Below are 14,617 nucleotides of genomic sequence, written 5' to 3'. Positions count from 1 at the left end.
ACAGAGTCTAGTGTCCCCAACACAGCCTCAACAGAGTCTAGTGTCCCCAACACAGCCTCAACAGAGTCTAGTGTCCTCAACACAGCCTCAACAGAGTCTAGTGTCCCCAACACAGCCTCAACAGAGTCTAGTGTCCCCAACACAGCCTCAACAGAGTCTAGTGTCCCCAACACAGCCTCAACAGAGTCTAGTGTCCCCAACACAGCCTCAACAGAGTCTAGTGTCCCCAACACAGCCTCAACAGAGTCTAGTGTCCTCAACAGCCTCAACAGAGTCTAGTGTCCCCAACACAGCCTCCAGAGTCTAGTGTCCCCAACACAGCCTTCAGAGTCTAGTGTCCCCAACACAGCCTTCAGAGTCTAGTGTCCCCAACAGCCTCAACAGAGTCTAGTGTCCCCAACACAGCCTCCAGAGCCTAGTGTCCCCAACACAGCCTCAACAGAGTCTAGTGTCCCCAACACAGCCTCAACAGAGTCTAGTGTCCCCAACACAGCCTCAACAGAGTCTAGTGTCCCCAACACAGCCTCCAAAGCCTAGTGTCCCCAACATAGCCTCAACAGAGTCATGTGTCCCCAACAGCTCAACAGAGTCTAGTGTCACTACTATACTTCTACAATACTACTACTGCTACTAATACTACTATGACTACTCCTACCACTATACTACTAATTCTTATTCTGCTACTAGGCCTACTACTACTACTAATACTATATTACTACAACTATGACTATTACTACTACCTCTACTACTACTACTACTATGGATAAATGTACTACGCTAATATTAATTCTGCTACATATGATAGTGATTAAAATAATAATAATCCAAATGGACTCAACAGAAACAGCCCCCATGTTGGACGCTGATTGCTCATTTATTAGATTTTAGGCTTTTAAAATGTCCACATCGATCGTGAGGAGCTTTCCTGCTAGAGGATATCAGCAACTGAAGACTTGCAAGGGAAGTAAACATATTCCTGTAGGGTCTGGACGTGGAACAGCAGCCACACATGACACTGCACGCTGCACACTCCTCCCTTAAGGCCACACCAAGGATCAAGACTATCAAGAGGATCTAGAGACGATCACCATCAATCCCTATTGATCGGTTCACCCTATTGATCGGTTCACCCTATTGATCGGTTCACTCTATTGATCGGTTCACCCTATTGATCGGTTCACCCTATTGATCGGTTCACCCTATTGATCGGTTCACCCTATTGATCGGTTCACCCTATTGATCGGTTCACTCTATTGATCGGTTCACCCTATTGATCGGTTCACCCTATTGATCGGTTCACCCTATTGATCGGTTCACTCTATTGATCTGTTCACCCTATTGATCTGTTCAATCTATTGATCTGTTCAATCTATTGATCGGTTCACTCTATTGATCGGTTCACCCTATTGATCGGTTCACTCTATTGATCGGTTCACTCTATTGATCGGTTCACTCTATTGATCGGTTCACCCTATTGACCGGTTTACCCTATTGATCGGTTCACTCTATTGATCTGTTCACCCTATTGATCTGTTCAATCTATTGATCTGTTCAATCTATTGATCGGTTCACTCTATTGATCGGTTCACCCTATTGATCGGTTCACTCTATTGATCGGTTCACCCTATTGACCGGTTTACCCTATTGATCGGTTCACTCTATTGATCGTTCACTCTATTAATCGGTTCACTCTATTGATCGGTTCACTCTGTTGATCAAATTACGCTTTGGCGTACCACAAGGGTCGCTTGGTCCATTACTTTTTGCAATCTACATGCTTCCCTTGGGCGACGTTATCCGCAGCTTCGGAATTAGTTTCCACTGCTACGCGGATGACACCCAGCTCTACATTCCTGTAGATTCCGGGGATTCGGCCCAGATTCAGAGGGTTGAGTCCTGTCTGGCTGCGGTGAAGGGCTGGATGTCACAAAACTTCCTACAGCTTAACACTGGGAAGACAGAGCTGATATTTATCGGCTGGAAGCGGGACCCGAGAGAGTTTGAGGATGTCTCTCTGTGGTTGGATGGCATCGCCATCCCACAGCGCGTCTGTCATCTTGGTGTCCTGTTTGACCCTCAACTATGCTTTGACCAACATGTTAGAAGTATAACTAGAATTGCCTTTTTCCATCTGAGAAACATTGCAATAATCAGACCAATGTTATCTGCAATGGATGCTGAGACACTGATTCATGCATTTGTTTAGTCAAGATTGGATTATTGCAATGCACTGTTCTCGGGATTACCGAACTCTACCACAAAAAGTCTACAGCTTGTACAGAATGCTGCAGCTAGACTGCTGACCAGAACGAGAAGGTTTGATCATATCACACCTATTCTCGCCTCTCTGCACTGGCTACCAATAACTTTCAGATCGGACATTAAGGTGCTACTGCTAACCTATAAAGCCTTGCATGGATTATCTCCATCCTACCTGAAGGACCTGATCATTCCTTATAGTCCTTCTCGGTCCCTCTGGTCTTCGGGAGCTGGCCTTCTTTCAGAACACTAGCTGGGGGTCGGACAGAAACTATCCTGACTCACACACACACACACACACACACACACACACACACACACACACACACACACACACACACACACACACACACACACACACACACACACACGCTTGGCATACACACACACCCACACACTCATACCCACACAGATACTGTTACCAGTGGACTCAAATGAGCAGTCTTGGGTAAATCAATTACAAGGTTGGATGTGAGTCTGCAGCCATTAGACGTGCGTCACGGCAGAACCCGGTCAGGAGCTGCTTCACCGCCCCCCCCCCCCCACTGAGCCCTGGGGGGGCAGATAGGGCAGCTGCCTGTGGAAGTAGCACAGGGGGTCCCAGGAGGAGGAGGAGAGGTGGAGGTAGACGATAGGAGGAGGAAGAGGAGAGGAGGAGGAAGAGGAGAGGAAGAGGAGAGGAGGAGGAGGAGAGGAGGAGGAGGAGGAGCAGGAGAAGAGCATCAGAAGAACCCCCCCCCCCCCTATGTTCCATTTCCATTCAGAGCGTTCAGCAGACGCTTTTATCCAAAGCGACTTACAATAAGCACATTTGTCATTAGAAAGTGAAACAACATACCGCCATCATTACAGTAAGGATGTTCATAGAACCAAGAGCAAAGCATTAACAATCGCTAGGTTAACCCATTCCTGTATACAACAAAGAAAGCTAGGATAAGATGCTCCACAACTATATCTAAATACAACATGCAATCAGTGCGTACACTAGTGGCTGGACAGACAACATAAGATACGTAGGAAGGGGGGATGGGGTGGCTCTGTAGGGTCTAGGTGAACTCTGAACAGGTGAGTTTTGAGTCTTTTGCAGAAGCTGGTGAGCAACTCTGCGGTGCTGACATCGGCAGGGAGCTTGTTCCACCACTGCGGTGCCAAAAGAGAGAAGAGTTGGGACTTCGCTGATCGACCTTTGCTTGCTCTTAGTGATGGTGGTACCAGACGTCCAGCTGAGGTATTTGAGCAGAGCGCTCGCACTCGGTGGGGGGGGGGTCTGACCAATGCTTGGAGGTAGGCAGGGGCCCTAACCCTAACCCTAGGCAGGGGCAGTTCCATCGACCGCCTTGTATGCCGGTGCTGAATCTGATGCCAGCGACTACAGGGAGCCAGTGGAGGTCCCGGAAGAGGGGGGTCACATGGGAGGACTTAGGTAGGTTGAACACGGACATGCTGCAGCGTTCTGGATACGCTGCAGCGTACCCAGAACGCTGCAGCGCGCCTCGTGTTCAACCTGCCTAAGTCCTCCCATGTGCGTTCTGGATACGCTGCAGCGTATCCAGAGCAGGGAGTCCAGCCAGGAGCGAGGTGCAGTAGTCGAGGCAGGAGGATAGGGTTAGGGTTAGGATTAGGGTAAGGCAGGATCAGCGCTTGGACCAGGAGCTGAGCTGCTTCCCTCGGGAGGAAGGGCCGGATCCTGTGGATAATGTAGAGGGCGAATCTGCAGGATCGGGCCACTGGCTGATGTTCACACTGCTGCATAACTGATGCATAGTACCACACTTAACCCTAACTGATGCATAGTACCACACTTAACCCTAATTTATGCATAGTACCACACCAAGGTTTCTGGCAGTTGGTGATGGAGAAACAGAACCTACACACACACACACATACACACACACAGACCCACACAAATACACAAAAAGACACAAACAGACACACACACACACACACACACATGCATATACACTTTTTGGTGGTGTGTCCCTGAGATATGAACATTTAAATGAACTAAATCAAAGTCGAAAGATAATTCGTAATTCGTCGTTCTGATTTTGCTGCCGGACTGTAAAGACTTATGCAGATCCATTTCTAATCAAATAAGTTATAATCAGCATGAAACAAGGCGGAACCTGCCGAGAATGATGATGGCCAAGATTAGGACTTAAATCGGGATGTTTTGTGCTTGAAGACAAACACAAAGGCTTAGATTACATGTACATTATGGGGCTATATCGTAGCTAGGTACCTTACAGACTAACAAACGTCTGGGTCTTCTCTCCTCCATCCCATTTCACTTGTAGCTTCAGGAATGGAAGCTTGGGAGATGTTTACGCAGTCCGTGGCGCTGGGCGTTGGAAACGGTAAATGAGTCGACTATTCACTCAATAACTAATCACTCACTGACTGTTGCCTCTGTTAGTCAGAGCATCACATTCTGCTGAAGTCACACCTCACCATCCATCTGACCACCAGATCTTCACCTTGGAACGGTGATGTGTCCAATGATATGCAACTCTTAGCCCCCAGAGAACTAAGAATAATTTTGAATGCATAATTTACTTGTACATTCCCCCCCATATAATTTACTATAATTTAACAGTGTCTTCAACCCTTTCTCTTCATTTCACTCCAATGACATCCACTGTAAAAATCCTCAACAACTCAGGGCAGCCTCTGGAACCACACACACACACACACACACACACACACACAGAAACACACAACTAGACACACACACACATGTATAACACACACAGACACACATATATCCACATACATGTGGCACTAACAGACACACACATGTAGCACACACACACAAACATTCAGTTCATCGACATACATCCAAACACACACTTATACTCACACAAACATATGGAAACACACAAACATGCAACATACAAGCAGTTCCACCGGCCGCCAAAGGCTCTGGTGTATCTTAACCTTTAGCTGTCGGCTGCACCAGTGTAGTTGATGTTGAAGCACTGCTCTATCAGCATTTATACAATATATATAAACCTAGCAAAAAAAGTAAGGAAACTTGTGTTTGGTTGATTATTTCTCTGTGGTAACAATGCTTTTTGGCAATAAATCTTATACCGTTGGGAAGCCTGTATGGTTCCCTTTCAAATGGTGCCCTAGTATTTGTAAGGAACATCAACTTGTGGGATGAGCAGCAGAGCTGAGTATGTGGGTTGCACCCATGAAAAATTTGCCAAATCTTCTCTGCCAATGCCAAACAGCATTCTGCCATTGACTCATTCGGTGTTTGGTGGATTGGATGATTGAAGTTCTCTCCACTCCCACATTCTGGAGGTAGTCTCTGATGAACCCCGCCCTGTGGGGGCGTGCGTTGTCATCTTGGAGGATAGAGTTCGTCCCAGACTGTGGAGATATGGGATTGCCACTGGTTGCAGGATCTCATCTCTCTGTCTCTCTGCATTGAGATCGCCTCCAATGATGACGAGCCTCGTGTTCCAGTGAGGGAGAAGCCGCCCCACACCATCACACTGCCTCCACCAAGATGTTATTCTATCGGTGCAGCAATCAGCATAGCAGCATAGCATGTCTTCTCCACACGTTGACCCTACGATCCAACTGCCATAAGCAGAATCTGGATTCATCACTGAACATAACATTCCTCCACATGTTCAGGTTCCAGTGCATGTGTTGCAGACACAAGCGCATATGGGCCTGACAGTGAAGAGCAGTCATGGCAGAACCCCTGGCAGCCCTATGAGACAGAAGATTGGCTGCGTGTAGTCTGTTCCGGATTGTCTGGGCAGAGAGCCTTCGGCCATATCATCCTGCAAACCTTGACTTCAAATCTGTAGACTGAAATCTGTAAGTGCTGACATGGTGATGAAATGGTCTTCTTGGGGTGTCGTCTTCTTGGGACGCCCACTTCGCGGCCTGTCTTTGACCTCCCCCGTTATATGGAGCTTGGCTTTCAGTTTGGAGAGGGTACTATGGCTCACTCCAAATAATGCCGCAACTTGGTTTTGCGGAACACTAGCTTGAATTTGCCCTATCGCAAGGGCCCTGTCCAGATCAGTCAAACGCGGCATGGCGATTCTTGGAGCAGACACTTATTAGCTGCATTTTCATCCCCCTGATTTTATGCGAAATTTGAAGTATCTAATCAGTCAACGGTGATGGAAACACCAACATTTGCATAAAAATCCTCTAATTCGCAAAGAAGTTTATCCTCTAGCTTGAGGTGGTTTTTGAGAAATGCGAAAGAGAGTAAATGCGCAAAATGGGAGATGGAAAAACACTTTTCGAAACAGCTGTGACGTAGCGAACTTTGAACACACAGGACTGACAACGTCCTTCCGATTTCCGCATAATGACCGGCCATAGCAACCCTGCCGACATCAACTTGTAGCATCAATATATACAGTATATATTTTTAAGCGTTTGTATACATAGACATCCTATATATATATATATATATATGATATAGGATGTCTATGTTTGCATATACTTTAATTATACCCTGTCCATTAATCCCTGATATATGGACACCTACTAAGTAATTCTAGTCAAATTGTCTGTTCAGCCTTCAAAACGAGATTTGGTATATTGTGGAAAATGTATTAAACTGTAATCAGAAAACGCGGTTATATGCTATAGACCCTGGAGTATCTGTGGTATAAATCCTGCGAATTTCGAATTATAAATATGTACAATGTATCCTTTAAATACTTCCATGGAACAGATGGCCAATGTGAATAATAGATACGTGTGGACCGCTGAAGAGGTAAAACTTTTCCTTGCTCTCATCGAAGAAAAAAACATTACAGCTTTAGATGGAAAACAACGCAATTCCACTATACTGTATATCAGGACCTAAGAGAGGATGCTATCAAAAGGATACAAGCCCTGGAATGTGTGTAGTTTTTCACTCCAAACACTTGATGGAAACGCACCTAATTTGAATTTATTTTCTGCGAACTTTCTAAAGATTTTCATCACCTTTTAGATGGAAACCTGACTACTGACTGTAGCTGTACTTACAGTAGTAGGGCTCATGCTCAAAACAAGTGTCAATAGAAAAAATATCTATATTTATGTATTGTAATAGTGACAGCAGCAACAATAGCTGCCAAAAAACACTGTTTATAGAAAACTAAAAATAGAGAGACATTAAGACATGAATGGAAGGAAGTCTCTCTCTCTCTCTCTCTCTCTCTCTCGATAGTTCCAGTTCAACAATGCATTCATAGACACTCATTAGCATATGTAAATACACTTGCACATTTCCCATGCACAAAGGATATAGACTATGTTGTACAACAAACTGTTGTACTACATATAGATTTACAAATAAGACTATAGATATTTGCAATTGCATATATATATTATAATTGCAATTTTCTGTAGATACTTGCAGTTTGCAGATCTATGCACTCACACACACACACACACACACACACACACACACACACACACACACACACACATACACGCATACACACTCATACAAAAACACACACGAGCGTGCGCACACACGCACAAACAAAAACGCACACACACAAGCACTCATACATCGGCCCATAGACACACATACATGCAACTAGACCTATCGGCATGGAAAGCAGGAAGCATGTAACAGTATCTGAGTGGAATAAGCTTTTTTGCTCTCGTGGGCGTGAGGGCAAACGCTCCGCCAGACGGATCACATAGCGCCGGGCGGGGGTAACGTTACAGGGGGAGCGTCGGGAGCGTCTGATCCTCCTCCGTTCAGACGCTCGGCTGGCGCTGTCCGAGGTGCTGAATCCTCTGAACTGGAACCAGTGGACTGAAGGAAACTTGTCCTTTCTGACATCATTCACCAGTTTGAAATCGAATCTCTTTATTTCCAGGGCAATGGGCTCCGTTTGAAATGAATTAATTTGTCAGCGGCCACATTGTGCGTTGAACGGCTCATTGATGTGTTGATCGGCTCGGGGAACGTGGAGATCAGACGCCCCAGAGAGGACATCGTTGCCTCAGCGCCGTGAGACAGACCTGGACAGCGCCATTATAAGACCCTTGATTTGCAACAAACAACAGTAGAAACGCACAATAACCGAAGCATGACTTCGATACAAACGACTTCTGGCTCTTCCTGATGGATTGGAGTCAGTAGCGTTAAACCCTGCATTGCTCACAGAGACAGGGCTCTGCTTCAACTAATTACATTTCACACAACAGTGAATTATTTTGCGGACAGTAAGACCGCCATCATTATTTATTTCATTCAGCTGTAAATGACGAATGGTACCTAACTTCCTCCGCCATCGTCTTAGCCAACTGTACGAGGAGAGTTAAACTAGAGATTGTACCATGGTATATCTACCATAGAGTTATATTATAGAGCAGGAGTTATATTATGGAGTACTAGTTACATTTATAGACTATAGTTAAACTATAAGTATAGTTTTACTATAGAGTATTATAGAATATATTTAAATTATAGAATAATAGTTATACTTTATAGAATATAGTTCTACTAGAGTAGTTATATTATGGAGTAGTAGTAATACTATAGGCCTAGATAGATAATATTTTTATTATGGAGCAATACTTTATGTAGTTGTACTATAGAGTATAGCTATATTAACAGTATGGTTCTACTATAGAGTATAGTTATATTTTGGAGTAGTAGTGATACTTAAGATAGAGTTAGTTAAGTTATGGTAGTTTTACTATATTATCATCGTATTCACTGTCCACACAGACAGCTGTTGTCGGCTCTCTATGAAACACGATTTGATTAGCTCTCTCTCTCTCTCTCTCTCTCTCTCTCTCTCTCTCTCTCTCTCTCTCTCTCTCTCTCTCTCTCTCTCTCTCTCTCTCTCTCTCTCTCTCTCTCTCTCTCTCTCTCTCTCTCTCTCTCTCTCTCTCTCTCTCTCTCTCCCCCCCCCCCCCCCATGTCTCATGATGAGGGATCCTGCTGACTCTATCTATCTGTCGGTCCGTCCGTCCGTCTGGCAATCTGTCTCTCTGTCTGTCAACGGATAAAACATATACAGCAGCGGGGGTCCGCGAATCATAGATGATCCTCTCGGCCCAATCGCAGCCTCCGGTCTGCGCTGACGTCCCCCGTGCGGCGCGGAGTTCAGCTCGTAAGGGGAGGGGACTGACGGGTCTCCAGCTGATGGGATGGTCAGGACGGGACGGTGGGTCATAGCAGCGTGCTGTGAGGTGTTGGGAGGATGCATGGGGGGGCGTGGATGCTGTACTCCGTATTTCTGGACCAGCGGCTCGTCTGTTTCGCGGTGCTCCTGTTCTTTATTCCCGTCGGAGGGGACTACTGCCCCCCGTCCTGCCTCTGCGCCAGAGAGTCGGGGACCGTCACCTGCCGCGGGGGAGAGCACCCCGGGGTGCCGGGGGCCATCCCGGATTGGGCTTCCACTTTAATCCTCCGGGGGAACAACTTGACAACTTTACCGCGTTGGGCATTCTGCCCCAGCGGCGCGCGGCGGCCGCTCGTGACGCTGTCGCTGTCGCACAACGGGATCCGCGTGATCGAGCCGCACGCCTTTCAGGGACTCACTTCTCTGCTTGTGTTGGATTTGAGTCACAACCGGCTGGTATCCATCTCACCGGGAGTGTTCTCAGGTTTACTTGAACTCCGCTCGCTGAACTTCAACCAGTCCCTCGCGCCGCTCGCCGCCGTGCAGCTCGTGAACGCCCTCAGTGGCGCAGAACATCTGCGCAGCCTCCACAGACTGGACCTGGCGGGAAACCACCTGACGTCCGTCCCGCTGGGAATCCACATGTCCAACCTGCACACGTTAGTGCTGACGAACAACTCGATCCAGACCGTCGGCCGGGACCACGTGGCTACGCTCTACCAGCGACCACGCATGCGCATCTATCTGTCCCTGAACCCTTTCTGGTGCGGCTGCGAGCTTGAGGCGTTCTGCTCCTGGCTGAGGAACTCCTCCCAGGTCCCCGACGTGGGGGCCCTGGTCTGCAGCGGGCCTGGGGCCCGGCAGGGGGTCCGGCTGGAGCACCTCCAGGAGGAGGAGCTGGGCTGTGCGGACCAGGACCTGGAGGCGGTCTCGTATGTGTTCCTCGGTCTGGTGTTGGCCTTGATCGGGGTGGTGTTTCTGATGGTGCTCTACCTCAACCGAGGGGGCATCAAACGCTGGCTGAACAACATCAGAGAGGCGTGCCGCGACCAGATGGAGGTTTACCACTACCGCTACGAGCAGGACTCCGACCCCAGGCTGGCCAATGTAGCCGTGTAGGGACTCTCTCTCTCGCTCTTTCTCTGTCATTCAACAATGCAACGTGTATATTTTGAACATAATACTACTATAAACAATGTCATAACTTATAACACAGGTTGTGTGTTTTAACATCGACTTGTGGATATATGTCATACGACTCGCCCCCCCCCCCCCCGAACTCATTAGCATAGTGAGACGCCTAAAACCCAACCGACCACATGTCTTCACGCTCGCTCACTGTGTTGTCACTATTTTACTATTTGAAGTCAAATGTGGATTCAACCAACAGGGAATTCAAGAGAAATAGTCCTAATTTAGACATGCATGTGAATGTTCTAGAGGCTGGAAAAATATGAATAGGCCTACTACAATTATAATAAAAAAGGTGCAACTGAAAGAATGAGTGTTTTTTCCTCTTACGTATTTTCCCTTTCCACAAAGTCAGGCAAATGTTCAATACACTCAACAGATACACAATCAAAGTAATGTGTGATATGTAACGGTGTGTTACGTGTGATATACAACGTTATGTGTGATATGTTGGGTTAGTGTAATTTGTGATATGTTACGCTATGTATTATGTGTGATATTTTACGTTATGCGCTATCTGTGTTATGTTAGGTTATGGGTTATGTGTTATGTTATGTGTAATGTGTGATATGTTACGTTATGCGTTAGCTAAGGAGGTAGAGCGGGTTGTCTAGTAACCGGAAGGTTGCTAGTTCGATCCCCGGCTCCTCCTAGCTGAGTTTTGAGGTGTCCCTGACCGAGACGCAGTGGCGTGAATATCGATGGTGCAACCGCACCGGTTCACTGCACCGGGGCCCAGACGCCGTCAGGGACCTAGGCGAACGCCTAGTCCGGCAAATGTGTCGGGGGCGCCCTCTAGTGGCACCTTTAATTAATTAATTAATTAAATTATACGAAACAAGCAAAATGAAACCACACATGTTCTCAAATTGAACGGACAGGGGAGGGGTTGGGGGATTCATTGTTAGGGCGCACTGAAACCCTCACTGTAGTAAGCAGGACAACGTGACAAGCCACCCCCCCCCCCGCTCGGAAGTCCACAAATATTTGCACAGGCAGTGGCGGTTTTAGGCACGGGCGAACCAGGCAGCCGCCCGGGGCGCCATCTTTGTGGGGGGCGCCAAATCACATGGGGTGCGCCACGAGCAGTTAAAAAAAATAAGCGCTGCGTAGCGGTTTTCAATGAAGTACAAAACATTGTGCTTCATTCCCCCCCCCCCCCCCTCCCCTTGGAGGAAGTCTTGCCCGGGGCGTAACTGGACGTAGAACCGCCACTGTGCACAGGGGAATATGACCATGATGTTACGCCACAGCCGAGACGCCTTCGCCATTGGTGTGTGAATGTATGGTTTTTAGTCGTTTGGATAAAAGCATCAGCAAAATCCTCTAAATATAAATGTAAATTGTATGTGTTTAGGGTTTAGGTCTGTTTTTCAGAACACCTTGACGAACTCCGTCAAGTATGTGACCCCGGATCTTTTACTACTAATCTTAGAAGTCCTCCATCTTCTCCTTCTTCCCTGTTAGCTCTGGACCCCAGGGGTAAGGGAGGGGGAGGGGGGGTTTTAGCGCCACGGCATCACTAATCCCATCAGAGCTGTGACTAATAATACAGGGTGGATGCTGATTGGTGGACTGAAATGAAACCACTGCTGCGCTTGTTGACTGATTGCATGGCCCGTAGCAAACAACCTCTGGATGAGACATATCTCTGTTCTATTTCCTCTTTATCAGACACATATCTATTCTATATCCTTTTTATTAGACACATCTCTGTTCTGTATCCTCTTTATTAGACATATCTCAGTTCTATATCCCCTTAATGAGACACATATCTGTTATACATCCCCTTTATTAGACACTTCTCTGTTCTATATCCTCTTTATTAGACACATATCTGTTCAATATCCTCTTTATTAGACACATATCTGTTCTATATCCTCTTTTTAAGACACATATCTGTTCTATATCATCTTATTAGACACATTTGTTCTATATCCTTTTTTCCTGTCCTTGGGGACTTAGCTGAGCTCTTTGTGTCATGCTGTATCAGGGGATTCAAAAGCAGAAAGAAGACATCTGAGACATTCGGGAAAATTTCATGCAATACAACTAAACGTATAGAATCATAAGTGGATGGTACTCGAACTTCCCCACTGGATCGTCGAACCATGAGCCGGAAGAGACATCCCTGTGGCGAACAAGGTCTCCTGTGTACCTAAAGCCTTCAATGAAAAAGATCAACCTACCTCTTCACATGTCTTCCAGTATGGCAGATACATTAATGATGTATCCTTGGGATAAGTGTACTGTATGAATATGTTACTTAAATCCTAAAACCTGATCATGTGGCCGTATTTGTGATATCACAAATGATCTGCTCCATGGATCCAGCAGGAAGAGTCCACAGCTAGCAGCATGATGCATGACTTTGGCTTGGACAAAGTGTCACGCTGTCACTTTGTATAGCAGGCTTGACACTGTCATGTTGTGTAAGCAAACTGTGTGAGGGGCGTCATCGGTAAGACAGAAGCTCGCAACGCAATGTGTGTGGTTCATTCATTTGACAGATCACGTTTTTGCCACAACCTTGTGCATCAATCTATGTAGAAACATTGAACAATCCTTAATGCATGCATCTCTTTTCCAACCACATCAAACTAAATATACTAAATACAAGCTTTGTCAAAGCAATGTCCACTGCTAGCTTGCCTGTGAGGAGAGAATGTTTAACAAGCCTCGGGAACGAACAGAGGAGATCATTCCTCAAAGGTGTGTGTGTGTGTGTGTGTGTGTGTGTGTGTGTGTGTGTGTGTGTGTGTGTGCGCGCATGTGTGCGCATGTGTGTGTTTGTTTGTGTGTGAAGATCTGTTTTTGATTAATGATGTTTCTTCTCTACATAGTTGATTTGCTTCAGTGACAACAGTGTTTCTTGGGGATGAAAGTCTCTCTCCTCCCCTGACCGGGGTGGTGTTCCTGATGGTGCTCTACCTCAACCGAGGGGGCATCAAACGCTGGCTGAACAACATCAGAGAGGCGTGCAACGACCAGATGGAGGTTTACCACTACCGCTACGAGCAGGACTCCGACCCCAGGCTGGCCAATGTAGCCGTGTAGGGACCTCTCTCTCTCTCTCTCTCTCTCTCTCTCTCTCTCTCTCTCTCTCTCTCTCTCTCTCTCTCTCTCTCTCTCTCTCTCTCTCTCTCTCTCTCTCTCTCTCTCTCTCTCTCTCTCTCTCTCTCTCTCTCTCTCTCTCTCTCTCACACTTGGTGTTGACAAGGACAGTAATTCTGTATTTTCCCGAGTGGATTTCCCAGGATGCTGAGTGTAATGATGAGACACGCGGAACCATTCAAAACCATCTCTGGTGCTTGAAGGCATAAGCGCAGTAATTAACCCTAGCCCTAACCCATCAGCGCAGTAATTACCGAAATGTTTGTTGATGTTGGAAGAAAACAGAGGCATATGAGGTGCACCCAAACTCTAATTATATGCAAACAGTGGCTCTATATCCAGCGGCTGTATCCCAAGCAGTGATGCCAGTAAGAAGATACTTAGTAACACGTTACTGGCCTCGCACCACTTTTTTCAATAACGAGTAATTTAACGCGTTGCTATTTCCAAACCAGTAATCAGTTTAAAGTTACTCATCAAAGTCACTGTGCGTTACTATTTTTTTTACCGGATCACCGATTGGCATTGAGAGCGATGGAGTGGTGTGTGTGTGTGTGTGTGTGTGTGTGTGTGTGTGTGTGTGTGTGTGTGTGTGTGTGTGTGTGTGTGTGTGTGTGTGTGTGTGTGTGTGTGTGTGTGTGTGTGTGTGTGTGTGTGTGTGTGTGTGTGTGTGTGTCTGTCTGTCTGTCTGTCTGTCTGTCTGTCTGTCTGCCTGTTTCTCCAAAGACTTCAATCTATCAGAGGCGAGTGTCGACCTTGACTCTCCAGAGTCCGCGCCACCAGTTGTTATTAGCGGCGGAATTAGTCGCGCGGTGCTGCGTGCGTGTGTGTGTGTGTGTGTGTGTGTGTGTGTGTGTGTTTGTGTTGCGCTGGAGCGACGGCAGCAGAGAGAGCGCATGGGAGCCTCTACGTTATCGCCAGAGAACTTAAAGGGA

The 14,617-nt window shown here is 46.7% G+C and overlaps 1 protein-coding gene across 1 annotated transcript; it reads left to right on the top strand.

The window, feature by feature from the left end:
- Positions 1–9,204: 9,204 nt before the first annotated feature.
- Positions 9,205–11,098, top strand: waif2 (Wnt-activated inhibitory factor 2). The gene has a single exon (XM_060056204.1). It carries the CDS (start codon positions 9,456–9,458, stop codon positions 10,494–10,496), a length of 1,041 nt encoding a protein of 346 aa, XP_059912187.1. The 5' UTR covers positions 9,205–9,455; the 3' UTR covers positions 10,497–11,098.
- The last annotated feature ends 3,519 nt before the right edge of the window (positions 11,099–14,617 follow it).

The sequence above is a fragment of the Gadus macrocephalus genome, chromosome 7 (genome assembly GCF_031168955.1).
Source record: "Gadus macrocephalus chromosome 7, ASM3116895v1".
Taxonomy (NCBI): domain Eukaryota; kingdom Metazoa; phylum Chordata; class Actinopteri; order Gadiformes; family Gadidae; genus Gadus; species Gadus macrocephalus.
The sequence above is the reverse complement of the archived record's forward strand: the minus strand, read 5'-3'. Positions and strand labels throughout refer to the sequence as shown.